Raw genomic sequence first — 27,148 nt, forward strand, 5'->3', positions numbered from 1 at the left:
AGAAATACAGTAGGTAGGTAGGGAGAGACAGAGTGATAGAGATAAATATAGTAGGTAGGTAGGGTGGGTAGGTAGGTGGATACAGAGAGAGAAATACAGTAGGTAGGTAGGTAGAGGGATAGCGAGAGAAATACAGTAGGTAGGTAGGGTGAGTAGGTAGGTAGGCAGGTAGATGTTTCAAGGTGTATTTATCCATGTGCTGGAGAAGGAAATCACTGACAACCTGCAGCACCTAAGACTTGTTTCTGCTGGCATAGCACTTGATCAATGTAATTCTCATCTATCACTCTAACTAAAGAGCTTTTCGTAAGGGAAAAAAAGTTTTTGCACTCTTGCAAACCTCTCCAAAATGGCCCGTTTTTTTGAAAACGAGCCCCTTTTTTTTCAAATAAAAGGCATGAATAGCCTTGAGGGGGCTTGCAGAGTGCTCCTGGGGGATGTGGGGGGGGCAAAAATGAGCAAAATCTGCCCATTTTTTGCAAAAACGGGCCTGTTTTTTGTAAAAAATATATATGCATGCATAGCCTTATAGAATGCTGCTGGTGGGGGGGGGGAATGGCCCATTTTTTTTTTGCTCATTTCTGCCCTCTCCATCCCTCAGGAACTCTATGAAGGCCTCCATAAGTGTATGCACAGCCATTTTGGTGAAGGGGGGGGGCTTCAGGAGGCAAAAAAATGCTGTATTAGATGTATAAGACGCACCCAGATTTTCAGCCTCTTTTTTGAGGAAAAAAGTTGCGTCTTATACTCTGAAAAATACAGTAATTATCTTGGAAAAGATAACACTTCAGTGTTTCCAAGAATGTTGGGTATAAATGAGTGTTTGATCTATTTCCTATCACTGAAACCATTTTCTTACAAATGTTCCTCATAATGGGTGTCTAAATCCTGTTTTATTTCCAAACACACTTCTCATCATCCAAGGGCATAGCCTGATAAAGAAGATTTGCCAAGAAAATATTGGTTAAATGAAAGTTAATAAAGCCAGAGGCTGCTTTAGACAATGGATCCATTACTTTTTGTTGAAAAGAACAAGAATATTTTGCCTTTTCCTGATAATTTGGAGAAAAAAGATCATTCAAAAATTTAAGCATTACTGTGCTTACTATCTCATAAATGTTCAAAAAAGTGCTTAATGAAGCAAAATGAAGTGTTTTATATCACAATTAATGACATGTAGAGATTACAAACCTGTATGAGCGTGACCCGACAAATGTGCGCCCGACAAAACCCCGCCCACAAAAGCAAACAACATAATGGGATGCGAAAACAACATTATAACCCTAACCCTAGGGTTAGGGTTATTTTCGTTGTTTTTGCGTCCCACTATGTTGTTTGCTTTTGTGGGCACGGTTTTGTCGGTGCGGTTTTGTCAGTGAACCCTGTATGAGTGAACCATCAAAGTTTGGAGGTGAAATAGAACATCTAACACATCATAGAGTTTTTGTAAAAAAGAAGAACTTTAGGACACAGAGAGCTGGAAACTAGTGGACATTTATTTCTATGTAATTATTATTTTGAGGAAATAATGTTGAGAAATCACTGGAATAGAAAACTACTCCAGTGATTTTTATAATATATTTAAACAACACTTCACAGGTGATTACTTTTTTTTAATCACCAAGAAGAAAAATGTCAAACCTTAGCCGTTGGCACATACAAATAAAGTAATCGTGAAAATACATTAGTTAAGCACTGCAAAGTCTATAAGAATCATAGTATTATCTTCCTTTGCTATTGTCATGTGCTACAAATTTTGCTAAATCATATTTTTGTTATACATATTAGGGGGGAGTATATGACTCTTGTTATGTTTCAGTGCAGAAAAATAATTTGAAAAAAATCATAAAAGAAACTCTAAAACTGCCTGGTTACATTTTGTGGAGTGCAATCCCTGGCTTGAAATCAAAAGTCAAATGCAGTCATCAGACCGAAAAATAGTTATGTGCCACAGAAGTACAAGATCTTGTAATTATATAGAGTCAAATAAGGTGCAGCAGTCATACACAAGCAGCACCCAGGATGCAAACTGTATGAAACGTGCAATAAGCTTGGATATAATTATTTGTCCACTGTGCATACAGTAATATCTCAAGTGAACAATATAAAAGTTTAACAAGATAAAAGACAGTCTGCTTTAAAAAATATATCAAGTGAGAATAGAGTCCCAGGAAGATAAACATAAAGTTGCCTTCACTATAGTCAGAGCTATCAAACCATTACAGCAGAGGTGGGGAACTATGGCCCATTTATGACTTGTGGACTTGAACTCCTGAACCTTACACTGCATTAGAATAAGAGAACCTACAACTCTCTCCCTTTCATGACTTACACACCCACACCCCTCTCTCAAAATTTCATGAATAGAATCCCCCCCCCCTCCAATCTAATTGCTATTTCAAAGGTTATACAGAATGTGGCCTGGCTACTCTAGGTTGCTATTTTGCCAAAAATTGCCCACGCTCTCCCGCCTTCTGTCTCCTTACTATTTAGGTTTAGCAAAAATAAGCCGCTAAATGTATTTTCTGTGGGAAAGTGTCAGACAATGAAAGAAAAGAGAAATCCTGGAAGGACACCTTTTTTACCAGAAACCTGGCCTCACCCCTAATACATGGTCTACACAAGATTTGTTTCCAAGAACTACAGGCTTTGACATTGAAAAGTTTCTCCTTGCCTCATATACATTAATTAAGTGAATAAAGGAAACCAAACCCACTAAATTAACTCCCTCTAAAAATGTAACAATACAGATAATCCTTGACTTACAACTTTTCATTCAGTGAATGTTCAAATTTAAGAGAGTGGTGAAAAAAGTGACTTATAGCAGTTCCCACGTCCCCCATACAGGTGGAAATTCTGGTCCTAGTAGTGTTTGTAAGTTAAGGACTACCTGTACCAAAGTTTGCCCCGAGTTTCATATGTCCTTGAGGTAAATCACTCTTCTGTTCCTGAGATAAATCACCTGTGATTTGGCTTGTACAGTATGTATATTTCACATTTCTGAATCACCCTTCTTCCTCAATATGTTTTGCTTGTGCAGTAGAAATGCTGTAGTACTGCCAATTGGAGATATTCATAACTGTCTTATCTATGCTAAACCTTTAAAATAGTATGGTGTCAAAAGAGAAGTTAAAATGAAAAATGAAATAATAAGCATAAAAAAAACAATTTGCAGCGGTAAAATGTAGAAATTCAAAAAGAACAGTGAAATAGTTCACATTTCAAGTGATAATTCTATGTTATACTTAACATTTGGCACCAGACACTCCAGTTTTTCCTTATGCAAAACTGCCCTTCTATACAGTTAAAATAACAGAAAAGTTCTTCCCCATGTACCGTAAATATTATACTATTTTCCAATAAAGTCATCCATGGATGTTATCTGGAAGTGAAGAAGGGAGGTTAATTATATCACATTTGTCAAGATGTCATCACACCTAATTCCTTTAGAGGTCATTGTGGTATTATTGCATGTGACATAATTCATGTAGACAGCATTGTTTTCGGGTTTGTAATGCCTTTGAGATACAGCTAGTCTGAAACATAGTTTCTTTGCATAGTTCTGAATAATGTGTTGAATTGTTATGTTTAATAGTTTGTTTCACAACAACTTGCAGTGCAACTAGATTGTGTTATTACTTTAAATCTCTAACACAGTAAAGAAGTTTGGGCACTGAGAATAAAATGGAACACAGCTGCTTTGAATAATTCAGATTTCTAACAACTCCCACAAGCCTTTATATTTTCTCCTTTCTATAGCTCATGGAGGTTTGTATGTGGCTCTGTGGGTTGGTTCAAATCACAATTTTGAATTAGTTGAAAGAAAAATTCCACTTGCTTTGCATAATCTTCCACAGAGATTCTTTCATTCAACCCATGGAATCTGATTAAAAGGGGAAAAGAAAGCAGCTGCTTAATGCCAAATTAGTCACATCATTAAGTAAAAGTTTTATATTACAAATATATGTGCAGTGCAACAGTACTCCAAAATTTAGATTCAGATTTAGTCATAGTCAGAGACAAAACTAAATTAAGTCAGGGACTAGTTTACATATTACAGTAATCCTTAATAGAGTTGCTTAATTTTGTTTTAGCATGCTATACAACCCAATGTTCATGATAACAGTGTGGCCATATAGCCCCTGAATTTCCTATTGGTGGTCTCCAAAGCCCCCCATAGAATGTGGCAGGGCCAATATTTGGGAAGAATTTGAGAGGTGAAATGAGTTCCTTAAGTCTTGCCAATTTCTTCCCTTTTGCTCATGGATTTATCTGTTCTAAGCTCAGTACATCATTAGCCAAATTCTCTAAAGCTACCAGGAAGCCATTTTTAAATATAACTCCCAGTTGCAGCAAAGTTGGCAATTCCTTGTTAACAGCTTGGGTATACCCCAATAACTATTTTGAAAACAGGATTAAATAGCCTAATCCTATGCAAAAATCCTGCCTAAGTATGAATAAGTTCGGATCTAAACATAATTAGAATCTAATCCTATTTATGATACAGTATTTATTGTGAGAATGTCCATTTCAGCATTTCTATTTACATTTAACACACGCAATGCCATATATTTGTATAGTCAAGAGCCTATAGTTTTCTTTCAAATTTTGTTTTACACCCCAGCGAAGAAATTAAAATCAGGAATTCTTCTTCCCCAAAGAGTGTTAAACACAGCAAACCTTTAATACAACAGACATTCATGGCACCTCCATATTGCCACTGCTTTTTCTCCCGTCCCCTAAAATTGAAATTGACCTGAAATTTTCTTAAAATCTGCAGAATATAAGGGAAGGAAGAAAAAGACAATGGAGCCAGAAGCTGGGAATGAATTCTTGCTCATTCCTAGCAAGGGAGAATATTCTAGCTACAGTAGTTCCAGAGTGGCAACATTTTAAGCAAATACATTATGACTGAATCAACAATATATTCATTTATCCCCAGGCAAAGCCAACACTGTAGGACTGGATGTACCTGAAGGTGATTCTGAACTGAGGTAAAATCCCAGGAGGCAATGCACCCTCAATTAACCAGTTAATCTATCTGTCAAATGCCTAAAGAACTTATGAAGTTTACTTATATAAATCCTGATATTCTAAGTTTCTTTTAAAAAGTGTCCAAAACAGCAAACCCATTAACTTAAGGTATGATGTGTCTAGAATCATGACATTGAAAAAAATACTTTGAACTGGTTCATAAAACAGTTAACTAAAATGGCTGGAATCACATTATACACAAAAAAGCAAGCAATTATAATTGAGTGAATATATGAACCCAGACACAGAAATATAAATGAGAAATTCTTCGTAAAGCCATTCATTTCTCTGGTTCATCTAGCTGACAATGTGGGAACATGCAGCAGTGCAGGTATTAATCTCAGCTCCGTGAGTTGCATTGTTTGACAGCTTGCTTCCAGGTCTAATTAAAGGTAATAATTCTAAGTTTAAAAGCCCTTCACTGCATGAGGCTGAAGGCTCTCTTCCCATCAGATTGGTAGAGAAGGCATGCTGTACGTCCTGTTTGCTAGGCAGGATGCAAGAGACAGGTACCCATCTGAAAGAACATTAACCTCCTTCCTCCGAAGTGAGGCTAGCACTATCCCAGTTAATGTTCCAGAAGTCCCTTAAGATCTGGCTATGTCATCAGACCCAGGACTCCCAGGGGACTGGTGAAATTCTAAGATGGCTCCATTGTTGTGGTTAATATTCACATTCTTTTGTATCTGGTGCTTTTGATTGGAAGCACTAGATACAAGACTACTTTATATTTTAATAATAATTATTTTTATATATTTACTGTTTTAATTAACCAGGTTGTGCTCTGCCCAGAGACACCTTTTATGAAATGGGCAGAACTATAAGTTTGATAGATATCAATATTCATTTAGTTCTAGAAAATATCCTGCACTTTCATTTTGCTTTTTATCAGGACAGATACCAGCTCTAATTCTCCCTCTACTATCTTTTAATTAATTCTATATGCATAATTCAGGGCTATGAATTACTCTTTTCTTTCTCTGATTTCAATGGCTATGTCTCATGAAACCACTCATGTTTCTCCACCAGTATTTCATTAAGAATGATCATTGTACTGTACCTTGGCAAATCATCAGCTTTAAAGGTTACTGAGTTAAATCGATAAATAGCCTTTGTGAGACTGCTGTAGTGCCTGCTATCAGTGTTTCCAATACAAATTCCTGTAAAAAAATAATCAGTAAAAAACACCATTAGTATGTTTTTGTCTAGTTTTATTTGTTTGCTTATCTTTTTTGTGTTTTACCTTTTGTGATAAAACTATATCTATATCCATCTGTCTGTCTGTCTATATATTTAGCGGTTAACTGAAGCTGCATCAATTTTAATCAGTACTATATTTAGTTTCCTTTAATTTGCACTGATACTTATGGGCCAAAGTTTTATCATGAGCTTTGACAATTCTCTCCTGAATTTTTAAAAAGTCTAGAAAATAATTAAATGTTTCAAGAAGAATCTGTTTAAGTATGAAAGCTTTTAATGCAGTAAATAATGGCTGAAAGAGTCATAGTTTTGTACTGAAACAATCCAGTGCTAGAAGACGTAATCGAATAGCAGATGGTCTCGGCGAAGGAAATAAATGCACAGGTCAACATGATCCTGAAAAAAACTTATGTATGAATGGAGAATATACAATTCACCAGTACTTGATAGTAATAATATTAATTTTAAAAAACAGCTCCCAGACATTAAAGAAAAAAATGTAATTGTTTCCATGTATGTATGTAATTTTAATAGTATTTGAAGTGTCCTTATTTTAATGTGCATCCACATGTATTGGAATAAAGCAGAGGAACAAAAGAGAACATAGAAAAAAAAATAGAAACAATGTTGGGATTGAATGGAAACAGAAGAGAAAAACACTAATGATCATGCATCTGCCACTACCTGGAACTACACTGGCAACATCTGGAAAAACATCCAGGATGGTCTGGCGGAAAACCCGTACAGCGAAGGTCTGATCGTCCCAGGGGCTAACGGGGGGTGGATCAAAGGTATCCATCACTTCTATCTTCACTCTCTTATCATTAATTGTTTTGTCTAATATTTCCAGGATCTAAGAATACACCCAAAGAACAAACAAGTTAAAGCAGCCAAGATGGTTTTCATCATGATATTAGCACAAGTTCCAGACTCTCCCTCAGTCCTTTATACTAGTTTCAGCTCTCCCAATAAAAATATGTAGACAGGATAGGAATCTTTCAGGAATCTCATTGCTGAAATCTTATTTCCTGTTATACAAAGGAACTGAAAGTTCTTGCAATTTGAATTTGAGTCCTTGTATCGAAATATATATTTTAATGGTCTCTTTAATGCAGATATAATTCCAAAATTTAAATAACTCATATTAAAGACAGAAACATATAACAGAACACAACAATCAGGCAGAATGGTAAATAAACTGTTATAATCTTAACATTTGGCTTAAGCATTATTTCTTGTATTTTTGTCACAAGTACTGTAGGAGAAAATGTTCTTTTGATGCCTTCCTCTACCACAAAGACATAGGAAAAAGGGGATGCAACACCAGGGATTTAACTGTTTTGTCTTTATTATCCTTGTATGGACAACCTATCATACGTAACACATAGGCATGTTGATATAGGCAGCCAGTCAGCTAAACGGGTACAGTCTGATTCCAACCGAGACCATTGTTTCATCTGGTTCAATATTGCTTTCTCTGACTGATGTGTCTTTCCAAGCTTCCAGAAAATCTTAGCCAGAGAAATTCAGGGACTGAATTTACGGCCTTTTGCCTTCAAAGCACGTATTGCAATATTCAGCTACTAAAAATTGTTTGTTCCTTCTCTAACATTAGTGGGAAGGTAAGGACCTCTGGAAATGCTCAGGTTCCCCAATACCTCTGGAGAGAGAATGCTACTTTCTCAAGCAGGGAGCAGGTTTTCTCAAGCAGGGAGCAGTAACAGTATCATTCAGGACCCATAAATTAGGACTTTGTGTTAGAGGAGATGTAGGTGGTGAGGGAATTCCTCCAACTACTGGAATCCTACATGGTGCTAAAATGGAGAAGAGAATATGATTGTTGATCACTCCCAATTATGCTCTATCTCCCTCTGCTGCAGCAGCCAGAATGCCAGTAGCTGCGACATAGAACCAGCTAGCATCTCGACTATAAGAAACAGGTATTAACAGGATCAGCCCAGGTTATACCAGAGGTGCTTAAAGAGGGTGGGTGCAGCACTATATCCAAACCAGGTAACCTGTTTAATGTTCCCTCAAGTAAAACTAGAATATCAAACTCTACAAGCCTAGATCTGAACTATGAAAATTCTAAGATTAAAACAGCAAAGGCATATAAAACTCCACTGCTCTTCATCATACTACCTCCTCAACGGTTTGTGATGAGTGGATGCGGAAATTCACTGTGGCATCAGCTTTTGGTGGAATAACATTTGTCTAGAAAGAAGGAAAGAAGAAAAAAGAAGATCTAAACGAGGGTAGAGTTATCCTCAAGCATCAAAACATTTCAGATCTCTGGCAGCAACTCAAAGCAGTTTCACCTGAAACTATTAACATAGTTCCTGGTTTGTTGTCAGCATCTCTTTTAAGTTTAAAGGAGACTTGCAAACGTGGCACTTGCTTGCTTTTACTCTTCTTTTCTAAATGCCGTTATTCCTTCCCCCATGCCATTCTTTTAACGATGAGCAAAGCTCTGCCTCTTTTTTTCTGCAAAAGAAGAACTTGGCAGATGTATATGCACTTGAAAAAAATGTAGCCACATGCTATGGCAGTAAGTAGCTTGTTTCTGAAGAATAGTAGACAGGCCCACTTGTGCTTGTCCTTAACTCATTTCACAGGGAAATGTGGGTCCATCTTCAGGGAAAGAAAAATGCTGCCAATTTATGCCTTAAATAAATACAAATTTACACTGGGCACATATGTCTATGTGAGGATAGTAAACCCATGATCTTAAACAATGGCTCAGCTCTAAATATAGATAAAAGAGTGAGTGGAGATTCAATTTGAAATATTTCCAAGGTGCTGATTTGCTGGACCATATTTTCATCCTCAACAGTCATCCATCCCACCCTAACTTTTTTCTCTTTTGGATTGTTTTATTATAACTGAACTATTTGCAAGTAAAGCAACTGAACTGTGGATTACGTTTTTTTTAAAAAAACTTAAAATCAGATAGATACATCCAGTGGTAAAATCCTCTGAAGTCTGCTACCGGTTCGGTGAATCTGCTACCAAGTGCATGCTTTGCACCCCTGAGGTGAGCCCACGTAGTGTTAAAAAAGGAACATTTTGAAGCCTTCTGAGTCTGCAAAGGTAAGTAGAACAGCGAAAAGGGGGGGGGGAATCCACTGTGCTTTCTAGCTAATCTAAATCTAGCTAGAAAGCAGGAAATCTGACAATTCTAATTAATATAAATTGCGCGTCACAGCTGATCGTCGGAAATACTGGTTCGCCTGTACCAGTAGGATTTTTTTTTACTACTGGTTTGGATGAACTGGTAGCATTTTTTACTACTGGTTCAGGCAAACTGGTCCGAAATGGTAGCATTTCACCCCTGGACACATTTCCATTTCACATTTGACTGGGACAGAGCAGCATTTATTGTGGATCGCCAATTTGGGTAACTTTTCCCAGTTCTACCAGTTGATGTCGCTGTTTAACAATAGCTATATTACTAAGTGATTAAAACACTGCATCTTTGGTATTCTATTTTCTACATGTATACATATACACACAGACAGCCACAGACATCAGACTAACAAAGCACTTCCATTATTCAACAAGCTTACTTTTCTCAAGCATAGACTGAAGTTTACTATATATCTAAAATTATCAAGGGTAAACATGATGAGCTCTTTGTAAAATGTGCATCTTATGTATATATGTGTATCTATTAGGACAAAAGATGTTTTGCAGCATGTAGGGATGTGGATGCTTCATTTTGTGTTCTGGGATTAGATAGAAGTAGGATTCTCTGGGAAAGATGTGTTCCCCTTGTGAGATATCCTCTTTTATGTTTATTGTGGTTTTGGAAATATTGAATAGAGATATAAGGCAAGATGAGAGGACTGTGGAGGAGATTTTAATAGAAAAGTATAAATTAGGGGCTTTACAAGTGATTTACTTTTGATTGTAGAAGATCCTTTAAAGGGAATTGCAATTTCAATGGGCAAATTAAAAGAATTTGGTGCATTAGCAGGTTTTAAGATTAATAAATGAAAGATGAATACGTTAACACGAATGTTATTAAGGGACCTCAAATTAATGCTGGAAATGTTAATAACAATAAGGGACATTTTATCATATTTGGTGGATGTGCAAAATAGCTAGAAAATTCTTGATTCAAAGATATACATTAATTCAGAGGATTTTAAAGATTAATATACAACTGAAAACAACTGGTTTTTCTTTTGGAACTACATTGAAAATGAAAGATCACATGACTGCACTAGCTGCCAGGAGCAACCAGTAGCACAGAAGCAGTCACAAGTTCCCTAAATTTCATTCCCTTGAAATTCGTGGGTCCTGGATTTTGGACTCATCCTGCAAATTAGCCAATTTGAGGTTCAAACATAGTTGCCCACCAATGCATTGTTTCACCCAGTTAAAAGTCATGACGAGTGTTTTAGTAGAATATTATTATTTTTACAGGAAGAACAATAATGCAAGAAAATTGGGTGGAAAGGAAGGATTTTTTTTTCTGGTTGCGTTTTTGTTCTGTTTAAGTATGTTAAGCATTTCCATTGCCATATATACCTGTTTGGTTTTATTTTCTGACAAAAATGGCAGGAAATCTTACCTGGATTTATTTTCCTATCAAATGTTTGTTTATTGAATTTATATTCTGCCCATCTTGCTTTGAAAGCAACTCTGGGCAGCTTACAATGCAAATGTTGGGTCTCTGTAGGTTACAAAAGTGGGGCAAGAGCCACCAATTATCCGATTCAGTTGCAACTTTCCCAACCTAGTGTCTTCCAGTTATACCTTTATTCCTGCATGAAACATGGTGATTGCAGTGGTGGTCCGAACCAAAGCATTAGTGCCAGGAGTTCGCTCAAGAAACCTGCATAAAGATTTAAAAGGCAAAAGTTTCTTTGGTATCCACATTAAACCAACATAACTTTCTGTACTCTGCAAAATAGCAGCAATATTTTACATTAATTGAAGTACAGCAATTAATACAAAAAGGGGAAGAAAGAAGAAGCCCTAAATATATTGCCTGTAGCTTCCAGTATATTTTTCATTTATTTACCCAGGCTCAGTTTATTTTTACTTCCTCTGCTCTCTTTTACATAATACATTTTAGATTGATAACTGTTCAGTGGATAATTTTCTCTTGCAGTTTGTCAAGTCGCTCACTAGCAGATATTATTCCTCCCACAAACAGATGTGATAGCATTGTATTAACACTCACATAATTGCCGTTTCAGAATTTGATAAAAGATCAATGCAGTTGAAGAAAGTTTTGCAGATTTTTGTTGTTGCATCTTCTCAAAATAGAAGAACAGTTTTAAAAAAGGAGGAGAAAGGCAGTAAGAAAGAATACTACAGGGAGAACCTTTACCACCATTTCCTAATTAATTTATGCATGTAGGTTTCAAGAAAGGAAAGTGATAAAAGCATCTTCTTTCTTACCAGCCAACAAGAGGTCCAAAGAGCCACAGATTTGCCATGATGATATTGAGGGGGAAGTCGAACTGAATGGCAGGAGATTGGGAATGGGAGGAGAGAATATACACATCAGCAAATGTACCCCCAGATAAGACTTTCTTCTACATATTTATCTACCATTCAAGAAAAATATGATTGTTCAAGTAAATATAATTACTATATACAAACTACAATCCAGTCCATTCTTGCTAGGGAAGGCAGTGGTTTTATGAGATTATTTTTTTATAACATTCTATTAATTATAATCTGAGTTGAGTACTTGTTTTATTTGTAAACAAAGCCAAGACACAATTTTCTTTTAAATGAAATAAAAAGAAGAATAGAAAGTGAATCTATAGAACAAAGGAAGTAATAGTTGTAAAAATACAATTTATGGTATTAGATGCAAGTCAAGATCCTGATTATTACCTATAAAGGTAGCCCTTGACTTTCAATCACAATTAGGACTTGACTTTCAGTCATTAAACAATGTGGTCATTAAGTGAAACTGACTAGATATGATTTAACTATTTTTACCATGGTTGTTAAGCAAGTCATTGTGGTCATTAAGTGAATCATGTAGTCATTCAGTGAATCTGGCTTCCCCAATTGACTTTGCTTATTGGAAGCCAGTTGGGAAGGTCACAAATCACAGCCACATAAATGCAACATGCTGTGACCATCATGAATGTGAGCAGGTTACCAAGCACCCAAATTGTGATAATGTGACTGCAAGGGTGGTGTAATAGTTGTAATTCAAGAAAAGGTTGCAAGTGACTTTTTCTAAGGCCATTGTAACTTTGAACCATTGTTAAATGAAAGGTTGTAAGTTGTAAAGTCCTTTATGGCACAGATCTGACTATCTGAGCAGACACTGGTTCACAATTTCTGCCCATCCTATATGTTCAGATAACATTGACATGCTGCATGTCTCATCCTTTAATCAGTGCCACCTGTTGAGATCAAGAAAAATTATGCCCCTCTAAGATATAGCTGGCTGCCACTGGCTATGATCAATAGAGCTCTGAAAACCTGGCTGTTTCTCCAGGCTTTGGGGTCAGTTGGTGGCAAGTCCTGCAGCTTATTTTATCTTTTAATGGCTGTCTTTCTTCTGGTGATTGGGAATGTTTTGGAAATTGTTTTGCATGTATTATATGATGATGCCACCCAGAGTCATTGTCACTGAAAATCAAGTACATTTGCCTAGTGCTCAGTATAGCAGTATAGCAATGGGAGATGCTTTAAATGCCTTAAAATGATCTTATGAAAGATGTAGAAATGAAGAAAACATGTACTGTTCAATACTCACCACTGGTACCAGTTGTTCAAACATCATGATTTCAGGTCCATGACCAAACAAATTGGGCATAGGCTGCGTTTCCAACCTATAGGAATCAAATGCAAAAAGCAAAATGAAGTACATTCAGTTGAATTATTTTGTGGCTAAGATGATATATTGCGCTAATATGTAAGTTTGTTAGATATGTTAGCTTCTTTCTTAAAAAGATAAATCAAACAGATTTTAAGAAAAAAAATCCCTTAGTACATGAAACATGTAACCCATCCTTCTGAAAGTATCTTTTTTCAATCATATTATGTGGCAAAGAGATTTTTTTATAATTTGAATGTAGCCATCTACAAAAGAAGGAACTCCTGGTGGTAGGACATGCAGAAGGTATGGATCAAATCTCATTCTCTATTCCCAGTGTAAAATGGATTGAAATAGAGATGTTTTTACTCTCTCTGTGTGGTGGATATAGTTTTAAAAATAAAATTTGTACTATTTTTCTTTTTAATAATGATTTCTAAAGTTTGTTTGCTGTACATTACTCTGAGATGGGCAGCTATATAAATATGTTGAATAAGTAAAATAAAAGTATATGAGAATCTATCATATAAGTCATGTACTGTGTTAATTATTTGTAGCATATCACACATAGCTTTTGATTCTTTTTTATTCAATAACAATAAAATTAACTGAAGAAACAATATTGAAAGAGAGAGGAAAGTGGAGTAGAAAAAGAATATGCAATTAGTTTAGTTAATTGTTCTTAAGTATAATTATTTGCTCAATTGCAGCAATGTATAATAGGCAACAGCCTTAGTTGTTGATGAAGACTAAAAGATTCTTCAGAAATAGAATTTGCCTCTTATTCTTGTTTATCCCCCATGTTGAAATGATTGGCGGTAGGGGAATGATAGGCAGGAGAAAAAACAAAATTAAGATTTCTTTCCTAATAACGTCTCGATGGCATAGCAATAAAGCACCCCATAAACTTAGATATATCACCCGCTTTACAAATTATTGTGACTCATTCTAGAAAATAACACAATAGAACGGAATAAATAGATACCACTTATTTCCGAATTCTACAACCATAACTTCCTCCTTGAAGATGTATTGTAACATCCAGAAAAAATGGGTTAGATAGGTTGTAAACCATCCTAGCTAAACACTGCCAGGTTGTAAAATTCTGTTACAACTATTCATGACTTATTCTGTAGCACCTTAGACTACTGTGCTTTATATGTTTTACTGGAAGCTGTTGCATTCAACCCAAATAAGGTTTTTCCCCATTAGATATGCATTGAATCACAATGCTAATATGTTCTCAAGACAGACACTCACTTGTATAAGGCCTCAGAAAGAATACCAATGCTGGTCCTCTTAGGGGGAGCAGAAGAATGGCCAACTTGAGATGTTACACTGAGATTTACATTAAGTGAACCCTTTTCTGTGATACCTATTCTGATAAGTAGAGGGAAAAAAACATTAATAAAATTTCAAATGCAATACAGTTGGACTGTTCGTTATATTCAAACTGAATAAACAAGAAGTTAGATCTGACTTTTGCTGCTTTTCGGACAATTTTATGTAGATCTTTTTTGCTTTGCTTAAAACCACGTGTACAGTATGTATCAACCAATTTACTCTACAGTCAGATTTCCTGCCTGCTGGGCAGTGCAGCAGGAATTTCTACTAATGTCCTCTGGCACCCCAGGGCAAATCCTCACCCATCTGATATTACAAAATACATGTCGCCCTAGTTACTCTAGTCTTGTAAGTAGAGCAGAAGCCAACATCTGGAGATGTATAGGTCTATGTACTCTATTGCTGGGAGCTACTATGACCAGGCATTCATATACCTGAAGTTAATCAGTTACCATTGTTAAGTTCTCTAGAAGAACGAGGCTGGAGGCGTCTGAGGTAAGTTAAACTCAACCAACTTTATTAACAGGCATTCGCAAACAAGAACAAGTAGACTGGCACCCCCCTCCCTTTCTGACAGCTATTTATACGGAGCTGTCAGACAGGGAGACCAATAGCCGCGCGTTTGACAGCCTGGCAACTGCAGGTCGCGCCTGATTGGTTCCGGCGTGCCTGGCTGTTGCCGAGCTGTCATTCGTAAGTCCGACGACTTAACATCTCTTCCCCCCCCAGCGAGGGCGCATGCGTCAAGAGTAGTCCATGCGTACTCTTGCAGGTAGGCAGGTGGATGGCGGACACGCCAAGAACGCCTTAGTTGAAGAGGTGGCGCTGGAGAGGTAAGATGTCCCCGTGGGAGCTCCTCCCTGGAGGGAGTGGAGCTCTGGGTGATGTCACTGTGGCCTAGGCCAGGAGGCGGAACCCTTGGAAAAGGTAGGCCAGGCGGAGGGGGCGCGGCTGGAGGAAGCGGGTAATTTTGAACAGGCCGGTAGGCGGCCAGGGGGTTGGGGAGGCCTGACAACGGAAGGCCTAACTGTGCAGAAGGAGGCGGTGCGATGGCGGATTGAGCTGCTGCGGAGGGGTGCTGAGTCCCGGCGCCCGGGCAGGGTTGGCCTGACTTGGGGAAGGCCAGCGATGGTACAGCTTGCAGAAACAGCAGTGGATCCGGGGCTGGCTGCAAGACGTCGGCAGCCGGCCTCTGCGTGTCGGTTTGACTAGAGGCCTCTGGAGGGTGGCGGCGCCTCAGTTGATCCAGGTGGCGCCGCCACTCGCAGCCATCGGGTAGGTGGACCCTGTAGGAAATGGGGCCGGTTACATCGGTGACGGTGGGTCCCCAGAGTAGTTACGGGCCCAAACCAGATCCCCCACAGCAAAGGAATGGGAGGGGTGCCCCAGGTTGCCAGGCTGAATTCCTGAATAGAGGGGGTGTAGTCTATCCAGAGTGGTCCGCAGACGCTGACCCATCAACAGCTCCGCGGGGCTTTGCCGCATGAGGGGGCAAGGAGTGGAGTGCTGGGCCATTAGGTAAGCATCCATCCTTGCCTGCCAGCCGCCACGGTCCATACGGCCCAAAGCCTCCTTGGCTGACCAGACCGCCCTCTCAGCCCGGCCATTGCTGGCTGGATGGTAAGGGGCGACCGGTGTGTGGCGAATCCCGTGGGCGGCCAGGAAAGCCTGGAAAACAGTGGAGGAAAATTGTGGGCCATTGTCGGACACCACGATGTCCAGCAACCGGTGAGTGGTGAACAAGCGCCGCAGAGCCCGCACCGTACTCTCCGCAGTGGTGGAGCGCACAAGCCCCAGCTCCACCCAGAGAGAGTAGGCATCCACAGCGACCAGAAAAACCTGGGCATGTAAGGGACCCGCAAAATCGAGGTGAAGGCACCTTGTGGGCCTTCAGCCGGACGGGGGCAACCTGGGGGTCTAGGTTGAGGGAAATAGGGGTCCCCTTATACCTCCCCAGCTCGCCATTAAAGACATCGGCGTAGTCCGTCAGGACGGCCGCGATGTCAGGGGGCGTGTCCGCCATCGAATTCACCCCAGAAAGGGATAAGCTCAGGGGGGTGAACCAATCTAGGCCCAAGAGAGCCGGCAGAGGCTTCTGTACCACCAAAACCTGTAGGAAACAGCATTTCCCCCCGTACTGCACCCGCACCCCATAGCAGCCAGGGTAGGAATATGAGTCCCTTGGTAGTCTCGGAGCACGGTGTCCGGGGGAGACAGCTGCGACTTGGGGACTCGCGGGCACAGGCGGGAGAAAGTGGCCCATGACAGGAGACCCGGGAGGAGCCTGAGTCCACCTCCATGAGGCAGGGGGACCACTCGATGGAGACGGTGACAGTAATTTTCTTCGTACCAGCCATGGCTTGGCTGACCGACACTGCAGGGGTGGCAGGAAGGTCTTACCCCAGGGTGTAGCAGTCGGCTCGGCGGGTCTGCTGGCAACGGGGCGGTTGGTTCCTGGGTGGTGCAGGCGGACCATAGACCGGTAGAAACGGGTCGGCTTGAGCTGGAGGTAGCAGGGTGGCCCAGCAGACTTGGGCAAGGTGCCCTTTCTTGCTGCAACGGCGGCACATCGAAGCCTTGAAGGGGCAGGACGCCCGGGCATGATTGCCTCCGCAGCTGAGGCAGGCAGCCGCCGCCGCAGCGGTTCGGGCTTGTGGAGGCTGTTGCCGCCAGGAAATGGCTCGGAGGCGGTCGACCTGGCCTTCATAGATTGGATCCGGCAAGGGGGCCAGCTCGTCTATCAGGCAGGTCGATTGCGGGGAAGTCAGCGGAGGCAGAGGTGTTGCTGCAGGCAAGGGAGGCAGGTAGCGGGCCATCTCCACTGTTGACAGCTCCGATAGTTCTGCAGCCCTAGCCTTGTCGACAGCCTGAGTCAGAGTAATGTCTGCCTTGGAGAGGAGGCGCCGCTTGAGGTGGATGTCCTTCACCCTGCAGACAAATTGCTCAACCAGGTGGTCCTCCAGGTCGGGGAATTCGCATTGAATGGTGGCGACCCGTAGCGCCTGGAGGAACTGGCTGATCGATTCGGATGCTTTTTGGACACACCGGCGGAAAGCGTACCGGCGTGTGATCTTAGAGGGAGTTGGGGGCATAGTGAGCCTTTAGCCCCTCCATGAGCTCATCCCAGCTTAGTTCGTAGACGGGGCGCAGGGCCGCGAAGGAGCGGGCCGCCCCGAACAGCTCGGGGCTGCAGGCACTGAGGAAGAAGCCGCACTTCCAAGCCTGTGAATACCCCTGCCGGTTATTAGTGATAAGGAAGCATTCAAAACGCTCCAGGAAGGCGGCCCAAGACTCGCCGGCCGTCCCGAACGTAGGCATTGCAGCCATAGTGAGATGCCATAGAAGAGTAGCGAGCCGCGGCGAGAATTGTCCGGCAATGCGGAGTGCCTAACAACTGCTTGCTTATCTTTATAGGTTGTATCTCAGAGCCCGAGATCCCACCAGCTCGTCGCCAGTGTTAAGTTCTCTAGAAGTACGAGGCTGGAGGCATCTGAGGTAAGTTAAACTCAACCAACTTTATTAATAGGCATTCGCAAACAAGATCAAGTAGACCGGCACCCCCTCCCTTACTGACAGCTATTTATACGGAGCTGTCAGACAGGGAGACCAATAGCCGCACATTTGACAGCCCAGCAACTGCAGGTTGCGCCTGATTGGTTCCAGAGTGCCTGGCTGTTGCGGAGCTTCATTCGTAAGTCCGAGGACTTAACAACCATATGCACAACCAATATGAGATACAGAATAATGTCCACATTTTCATCATTCCAGAACAAAGGTTGGCAAAAAACAGGCAAAGTAATTTGATAGATTGCAGTTTCAGTTATTTATGAATTGTAAGGCATGGCTTCCAACATTCAATTGTTTAAACCTGATTCTATGAGATAGATAAAGAACTGCATTTACTGTAGAAAACAATTGTATTTCTTTACTTACACAGCTACTGGTTTTTCTATTTTAGGGATGACTCCATCAAAAATAAAGCTTCCTTCATCAAGCACAAAAGAAAGTTGTACCCCTCTAGATTCCAGCTCAGCCACAATTTTCTTTGCTCCTTTTTTACCACCCACCTGAAAGGGAATTAGATTAACATTTTGCTTGGCTAGTCTTTTAAAAGAAGGCAATTATTATTCAGCACACGATATAAGTGATTTACTAATTATAGCCCAAACCACTGAAGTTTGAATTTAAAGAGATTGTACATAATCTCATTTAGAAAACTGCTACAGCAATAGCACTTAGACTTATATACCACTTCACAGCACTCTCTAAGTGATTTACAGAGTCAGCATATTGCCCCCAACCAGGAGTGGGTTGCTGCCAGTTTTACTATCGGTTCGCAACCCGCTTCACTAGTGTGTGTGTGTGCTGTTCAATGAAAATTGTTCTTTGCTCATGCACAGAACAATTTACAGTGAACTGTGCATGCGCAGTCACTAAAAACTAAAATGGTGGCCGCCAGGCAGCGACAAGACAACCGGTTTGGGGGACGTGGCAGGTTCTGCAACCCTGGTCTGAATTCCATTACCGGTTTGGCCAAACTGGGAGCAACCCATCTCTGTCCCTAACTATCTGGGTCCTTATTTTACCAACCCTGGAAGGATGGAAGGTGGAGTCAACCTTGAATCTGTCAGGATCGAAGGAATCAAACTCCTGGTAATGTGAGTTGAGTTAGCCTGCAATACTACTTTCTAACCACTGCGCCACCATGGTTTTATACTGTATATCTAAACTATCTTTTCACATGTATCTAAATCCTAATTGGATAATTTTTTTAAAGATTTGTTTATCCAGTTTTTATTATTTTTATAAATGATTCAAGGCAACATACATACTTAATATTCCTTCCTTCTCCTATTTTCTTCACAACAACCCTGTGAGCTGAATTGATGACTGGCCCCAAATCATCCAGCTATCTTTCATGCCTAAAAAGAGACTAGAATTTACATTCTTCTAAACAAACAAACAAACAAATAGTACCTCTTCATCATGCCCAAGGCCTATATAGAAAGATCTTTGTGGTCTGTAATTTCGTCTCAGTAAAAACTCTAGAGAATGTAGAATGCCCTGAGGATTAGAAAGAAAATAATAACTATTTTACAGTTTCACAGTGAATTGTACCATATATGGTTATTATCAAGAATTAGACTACCAGAAAGCAGAGCTCATACAGAGACTTTAACTCTATTCACTAAAGGCTTTTGACTATTATGGAGCTACATAGTACTATCCACCCTTGAGTGAGCATAATCCAGTGAATCTCCTGGAATTGGGTGACCAATACATGTAAATAATATTTGGCAAGAAATTTGCTGTCCCTATAGCCGATCACTATCCAATAGAAACCTCTATTGCCTCTGTCCCTAGTTATCTTGCTTTTCTTCCACAATAGCAGATGGTGAAGACTAACAGATTTTACACATTTTACATTTACTCCTTGAGGCTGCCCAGGGATGGTATTAGAGCAAAGAGGAAAATGCTGCTTAAAGACTGGTTAAGCCAGCATCACTCATGGATTGGGGGTGAGATGAAGAAAGCATCATCACTGGAACACAGAATACACGAAGAAGAGGTTCCTGTGTTTGTGTTGTGTTAGATGCAAGTGAGTGTGTGTCCTAGGACCCTTTTTGTATCACCTATCTCTATGTAATCTTGCTTCCTTTTCATTGAAGAAAATAAATTACTATACCAAAGACTGTTTGTGGATTTCTTCTCTTTTTTATATATGTTTAAAATGTTGTATATATGCTGCCTACCATTTCTAATAATCCCCCAGGACAACTGACTCAATCATGCAATAAATAATGCTTTGTTAACATCAGAGCAGGGCAGTAAAATCTGTTTCGAGCCAACAGCTATAATTGCCTTTGGCAGCATGCCATGAACAGTACTCCAAAAGTGAAGTGAGCCAAGGCAAAAACTATATTTTGTTTAAATTAAATCTACTTAGTCTCATCATGTATTTAATCATTTTTCCCATCTGTCATATTACAGACATGTCAACTTGGTGGCAGGCGTTTCATTTTGAAGCTTATGAATGCAATAATGGGCTCTTAAATCTGGGATTAAATAATATTTTATTTTTCTCAGAAGACGTATCTCATCCGTCCTCAATCGAAGTCTTCTGTGCATCAGCAGACATGTTAAATAGGTTGTTATAATTATCTAATAATGGTCTATGTGACTAATACGGTATTAATCAGACGGCTCTTCTTGCTTGTTTCTAGCTTTGAATCAGCTTTCATAGAAAGTATTGGGACAGAAGGATACTATTGCTTTTCCCTCCTGTTTTCCAATCTGAGTTAGAGTAGCTGTTGTTCTCTGATCTTTGAAGCTCTGCATTTCATTAGATCCATGTCAATCATGTGTCAATTCATTTCCGAAAAGCTGTTTTAATCATTAGTTAGCCAGATTGTTGCAACCAGAGAAATCAGCAAAACTGATTAACACAGTAGGAAATGTGCAGCCCAGCTCCATTTTTGCATGCCTCTAAGTCAACTAAAATCACACTATTCCAAGGGAGGTTCAATTTGCCAATATTTTTCATAGTGAAATGAAAGTATTTACTACCTTTAATCACCAAATGGCTTAACTCAGCCATAAAACCCCAACCCAACAAGAGTCACAGGCCACACCCTTTGACTCTCTTTCACTACTTTTCCATTTTATCTTGTGTCCAGCAACCACCTTTTCACTTCAAGGTGGCATAGGTGACTGTATTTCCCCTATAATCATCAATTTAATTTATTCTGGAAAAAATAGAACCATTTGTTCAGTGAAAGCAGGAAAAGCCAGTATAATTTCCATCTTTTCAGTTTCAGTTTTCCAAGAGGAGCAATTGTTAAAGGTGTATCTAAGAAGTCTGTAAGAAGCTCAGCCAAATGCAATTCTAAAACCAGTAAAATTCTTTAGAAAACTGCAGCATACAGAAAGAAAACTGACTGCCTCTCCCCTTACTGTGCAATGGAAGCCATGATTTATCATAAATATGGTACATAAAATTTCATAGACTCCTGCAACTCAGAGTATTTCTGCATCCCACCAAAAGGAGATAAATTGATATACCATAGCTGAGTTTTTATTATCTAGTGTTCCTCTTCCATATATAAATCCATCATGTTCCACAGCAGAAAAGGGATCACTGACATCCCATCCATCAGGGTATGCTGGGACCACATCTATATGTGCAAGCAGCATATATGGCTGTAATTTAGGGTTAGATCCCTTGATGGTGAATAGATGGCTGTAATCTCCGATGACTTCATGTTGAATGAATGAGGTAGAAAACACTACAGGAAAAACTTCAGGAAAGAGAATTAAACAAAGTTAGCCATTGGATTTAATTTTGAAGTTACTGTGTGTTGGGTAAAGAGGCCAGACTTTTAATGAATGGCATGTATAAAAGAATAGTGGATGATATAATATATTTGGAAAATGGTTAACTGAAATATGGGAGAAAGAAATTGTTTTTGTATTTCTGTATGTAGATGAACTGTTTTTAAAGAAAATAATATAAATAAGAAAAAAAGTTTGAAATTATTCTTTTCCCTCTTTTATTCACTGGGGAACAAAAAACAAGTATATCCTAGCAAACATAACAAATGTTCCTCTTGTGACCAGAGTAGTGACAACATCTGCAATACAATAATCCTATTTATATTGTTCCTGCATCAGCATTTATTATCTTACTCTGAATATATACAGTACATAGCAACCTTCAGATGCTCAAAGTTCTACTCATACTTTATCTCTGAAGCTGCAATAATCTAAAGTAAACCTAAAGTATCATCCTTGTGTTGCAGTTAGATGGATAAACAACACTTTGCCATCATAACAGCAAGAAACGGGAACTTGGTGCAAAGAAAATCACCTAACAAAATTACTGATTAAACAACAGGGAACCAAATTTATTTCCTAAGAAAATTTAATGCCATGCTATTTCTCCATGCCTGAGAGAAAGTGGCTTATTTAAAGCAGCCATATTGATTTTTTTAATTGAATTGATTTTAGAACTTTGCACTTTCTGGTTCAACCCATGAGGTTTAGGTTGCAAGGAACTAGGTATATTGAAATAAATAGGACTTAATTTCTCAGTAATATGTGGTGGTTTCCCCCCTCCCCCAAGAATACTTAAAGCTGTCTGTCTGTCTGTCTGTCTCTGTGTCTCTCTGTGTCTGTCTGTCTCTGCAGCTTTCCTTTTAATTTCTTTTATAGTCATACTAGAGGTGGGTTGCTGCTGGTTTGGCCCAATTCGGCCGAACTTGTAGTTGCGACGGTGGGAGGCTCCGGCCACCCGCCCGGACATGTACGAGTGAACCGGTAGTAAACCGCTAAGCAACCCCCCACTGAGTTATACCATTAATCCACTGTTGTCAGTCCTATTTATACTATCTTGTTTACACCATATGTCCCACTTAAAATAACATGATTTGTTTGGCTTAAAATTTTATATTTATGTTATACACAAACCAAATATTTAGTTAGAATCCATAACATGTAGCTTAGCATTGTGAATCCAACAAAACAATTAACGCTGGTCATAACTTAGTATAGTATTTCTGCCAACCACTGATTGAAAGGGATCTTATTTCCCCACTTACATTAATATTAAACTGGGAGAATTCATCATTAAATATACATGTTTACTCTTTCTGTGAATTGGTGTAATTTATAACAGAATGATAACTCCTATTGAAAAACAATATTAAATTATTGTTCAAATACATATTCATTTTTTAAAGAATCCTTATTTTCTTCACAGATAACATCTATAATAACACTTATAACCACCAACACATTTTTTGTCAATTGAACTTTATTAAATAATGAACCATATTTTTTCAGTTTGGTGCTTCAGTTCTATCAAGAAATAAACGCAATACAATAATTATATTTTCTATGCAATTGGTAGCATTATCACTAATAAAAACAATTTTATTATTTATTTACATTTAAATACCTTTGTAAATATATGGCTCAAATTCTTCCAGGGCTGTTATATTCTGATCATCTGGTGAGAAGGAAACTGTTTGTATTCTGACAGCACCTTTTGTAAAGGATAAAGCATTTTTCAAAATGCTCAGATAATATTTGAAAAGAGTAACACAGATGGACAACTGCACCCATTAAAATGTCTTAAAGATACACTTATATAAGAAACCATCATTATCAATTGAAAAGCTCTAGTATCAATTATAAGAGAGCATTTGTGATAATATTGAACAGTCATGTAAGGGCTTTGTACATTAAGATGGGAGCACATCTCTGGGCACAAATCCATCAGAAAGATCTGCACTTGAGAATTCAGTTTATTGCGATTCATGTATTTGACAGTATGCCACACTAATAATAGGCTCTGAAAAGCTTAAAATAAAATATCAAATACATATTTAACTTCTCCAACAGGTGCAAAATGATTTTAAAATCCATAGGGCATAATAAAACACAGAAGAACAAAGCATACAGAAGTTGTAAGAGACTGTACAGTAAGCTACCGCCATATCCTTAATACCCCCCCCCCTCAAAGAAGAGATACAAAAACCGAGGAGATTTTACCAGGTTCTGAAATCTACGGGCCTTCCTAGATTTGATCCCCCCAACCATGGTTTGGAGCAAGCATGAAAAAAACTTGCCTCCCTGAAACCTCATGGGAAGATGGAAATCAATCAGGAAGATTGAATGTGGAATAAATGATATTATCAAGGTAATTGGGGATCCAAGCCTCAAAAGACTTTATAGGTATTGACAAGCATTTTGAATTGTATTTGGAAACTTGCCAGAAATTAATGCAGTTCATGCAAAATAGGTGTCACTCTGCTGTTCCTGCAAAACAGTTTTCATTCTCTAATCTGCCTGGTTAGCAAATAGGCAATTGCATATTGTTGTCAACTGTTCTTTCCAAGTAAGTAGAAGTTATAAAGCACCTCAGCTAGTTCTAGCAATGACGAACTGATGGCATGCAGCAAAATCATTGTGCAAATATGCACTTGTATCCTGATGTGGGAGGGAAGTAAGTACATTGTGATGTTACAGCACATGTTTCATCACTATGTTAGCAGCCTAAATAGAGCATTATGTGAAAGCATGGGTATCCAACCTTTTGGCTTGCCTGGGACACAATGAGTGAAGAAGAATTGTGTTGGGCTGCATGTAAAATATATAACATACTTGATCACTAAGAATCACATAATAATGTTAAAAGTTTATGATCTTGTTGGGCCACATTACTATCTGTTCAGTGCCCCTTGCAGCCTGTGGGTTGACACGCCTGCATTAAAGCATCTGCAAAGTGTTAAGGGCACGGGTGACTAAAATATCTCCTTTTGGGGCAAAAGTTAAAATGACAGCTCCAAATAAACTAAGAGTTATTTAGTGACTGAATGGTGACTGCCTGGAAGATTGAATGTGCTTTCCCAACCCACCTGTAACTTGAGGAAGGAAAGAAGAGGGGAAATGAATCCATCCCCAAGTCCTGCAGGGTGCAAAGCCTGCCTTTTGTAACAAATCAAATCATACGAATACTGTATTTTCGGATATATTTGTGTCTACAAATGGAATGCCTATAGGTATTATATAGACAGAACGATATACAAGGGTAAAAACCCCAAAAGTGATTTTATTCAAAACGATACATCGTGGAGCCTCCAAAAAGCTAGTGTTATTCTGGGCAGAATATAAAGTTGTGTTACGCATTCCGATTGTGAAAGAGTATCAGTAAAGCAGGAGTTGTAGCAGAGGTAACTGCAGCAGCAATAGACTTTCAGTTCTAAGCGGTTACTCCGGGGCAGGAGATCTGCATATTGTACCAAATCATTTAAGTCAATAACAGAGGAAAACACAATTTAGTCTAAAAGACGTAGACAAGGCTATAATTTTGCTCTCGAAACACTAACTTCCTATTAAAAACAGGGAAACATTTACTTTTAAGAAATGACTGCTTTTACACCCAATTCCATCTTTGCTTCTTTTTCTTTTCTTTTTTACCTTGGAGCACCTCCTTGAGCTCTTGCAACTCGCGGGGACTAAAGGCAGCCTCCACTCGCCTCTGCCGTCCCTGCTGCTGCTTTCCCCGCAGTCCTAAGGCCGGGACAGAAGGTCGCGTCCCATAGGCTCGGAGAAGCATCGCGACCAGCAGAACCGACACTATCCCGCACAGTCCCAAGCCAGCCCCGCACAAGACGCCCCGCAGCCGGGCACCGAAGGTCGCCATTTTCCTGCGTCTTGGCCCAGCCGCGTCGGGAACTTTGACAGGCAGGCGCGGCTTCTAGCCAATCATTGACGGAGCTGTTAATTTATCACCGCGGCGGGAAATTTGACTTGGTAAGGCTTTTTTTGTGCAGTTCGCGGGTAGTCCCTCGCACTTAGTGGGAGAAGGGAATCTCAATTGACTCGGTTGATGGCATTTAGAAATGGCCCCTAGATGATTAAGGGGCTAATACAGATAGTCATCGAACTTACAACAGTTCGTTTAGGGACTGTGCAAAGTTATAAGTGAAAAAAGTGACTTTTGACCATTTTTCACAGTTAGGACCTTTGCAGCATCCCTATGGTCTGATCAAAATTCAGACTTGGCAACTGACTCATATTTATGATGGTTGCGGTGTCCTGAGGTCATGTGATCCTCTTTTGTGATCTTATGACAAGTAAAGTCAATGGGGAAGCCAGATTCACTTACCAATCGTGTTACTAATTTATCAACAGCAGTGATTCACTTAACAACTGAGGCAAGGAAGGTCATAAAGTGGAGCAAAACTAATTTAACAAATGTCTCAACAACAGAAATTTTGAGCTCAATTGTGGTTGTAAGTCGAGGACCACCCATAGCTGTTTCTTATGGCTTGTGAATGCTCCATCTTTCTGTCAAATAATTGGGCTAAAGACAGCGTCTTGCTGTCTTTACTTGCAAACACCCTGCCAGTTATTCTTTCATGTTGCTCTGGTGATTGCAGCAGGTTAGACCAACGTGATTAGAACTTGCTGGGATACCACAAGCACAAGAGAAGGCCTTACTGCAGTCAAATTGGGAAACCAGTTGCACTACTTTCTAAATAAAGATGCAGGGACTGGTCCATGAAATCACCAGAAATCCACTTTGGACTGAATGAGAGTTTACTATTTATACACACTCAACATGACTTTGAGACCAGAAATTTTAATAACATTCTTATAGCTGTACAAGACAAAATCTAGTTAATTATCCAGAATTCAATGCATGTAACATTTTGAAGAAGTCAGTCTTTATTTGCTCTAATTTCAAATTCTACTTTAATTGATTTCAGAACCACTGGGTGCTTTTCTCCATTAGCATTTTTAAGATAAACTTTTCATATGGTAGAACTAAACTTTGGTATATTAAGAGACTTTTTAAAAAATATCCTTTGGTTTGGGCTATTCACATGATGCGTATCATATGCTGTGTATATCATACACTTTACAGAATTATCCTGGTGGAAGAAACAATCACAACAAAAAACTATCCAACATCAATAGTCACTTGCATCATTTACATTTTTATATAAAATTATTTTGCATTTATAAAACACAATTTTAAAAACTATCTTTGCTTAGATTAACTAGTTAGGCAAACCTGCCTGAGAGGTAGATTCTCTTCATTGTGGCATAATTTTAAAAAACCCTTGAGAATGTTTGAGAGGAATCAGATGAATCAGTTCTTGAATTGAGTCCTCTGACTCATTTAAGAATCCTTTAGTCCAGACTGTATGCAAGGCAAAACTTGAGCACTAAAAAAGTTTTAATCTAAATTATTTTAATGTTATA

At 39.3% G+C, this 27,148-nt stretch overlaps 1 protein-coding gene across 1 annotated transcript; it reads right to left on the bottom strand.

Moving 5' to 3' along the window:
• Positions 1 to 1,752: 1,752 nt before the first annotated feature.
• On the bottom strand, positions 1,753 to 27,014 carry PM20D1 (peptidase M20 domain containing 1). The gene is made up of 13 exons (XM_014063225.2): positions 25,355 to 27,014; positions 23,331 to 23,417; positions 21,437 to 21,672; positions 19,352 to 19,438; positions 18,308 to 18,441; positions 14,291 to 14,410; positions 12,971 to 13,046; positions 11,647 to 11,708; positions 10,996 to 11,074; positions 8,377 to 8,448; positions 6,919 to 7,087; positions 6,095 to 6,194; positions 1,753 to 3,883 (listed from the first exon to the last, which is right to left on the bottom strand). The coding sequence occupies exons 1-13, from the start codon at positions 25,578 to 25,580 to the stop codon at positions 3,754 to 3,756; spliced, it is 1,578 nt and encodes a 525-aa protein (XP_013918700.2). The 5' UTR covers positions 25,581 to 27,014; the 3' UTR covers positions 1,753 to 3,753.
• Positions 27,015 to 27,148: the final 134 nt, after the last annotated feature.

The sequence above is a fragment of the Thamnophis sirtalis genome, unplaced genomic scaffold (assembly GCF_051295495.1).
Source record: "Thamnophis sirtalis isolate CommonGarterSnake01/CBP01778 unplaced genomic scaffold, rThaSir2_p1.2 scaffold_7, whole genome shotgun sequence".
Lineage (NCBI taxonomy): Eukaryota > Metazoa > Chordata > Lepidosauria > Squamata > Natricidae > Thamnophis > Thamnophis sirtalis.

What these genes read in the sequence shown, in the direction of transcription:
- PM20D1 (XM_014063225.2), bottom strand. Translation starts at nt 25,580, where the DNA reads ATGGCGACCTTCGGTGCCCGGCTGCGGGGCGTCTTGTGCGGGGCTGGC. An exon ending in ATAATAAAAACTCAGCTATG is followed by an intron (nt 19,439 to 21,436) that starts GTATATCAATTT and finishes TCTAATCCTCAG; the next exon opens with GGCATTCTACATTCTCTAGA. An exon ending in TGTTTCATGCAGGAATAAAG is followed by an intron (nt 8,449 to 10,995) that starts GTATAACTGGAA and finishes CCTTCTTTCTAG; the next exon opens with ACAAATGTTATTCCACCAAA.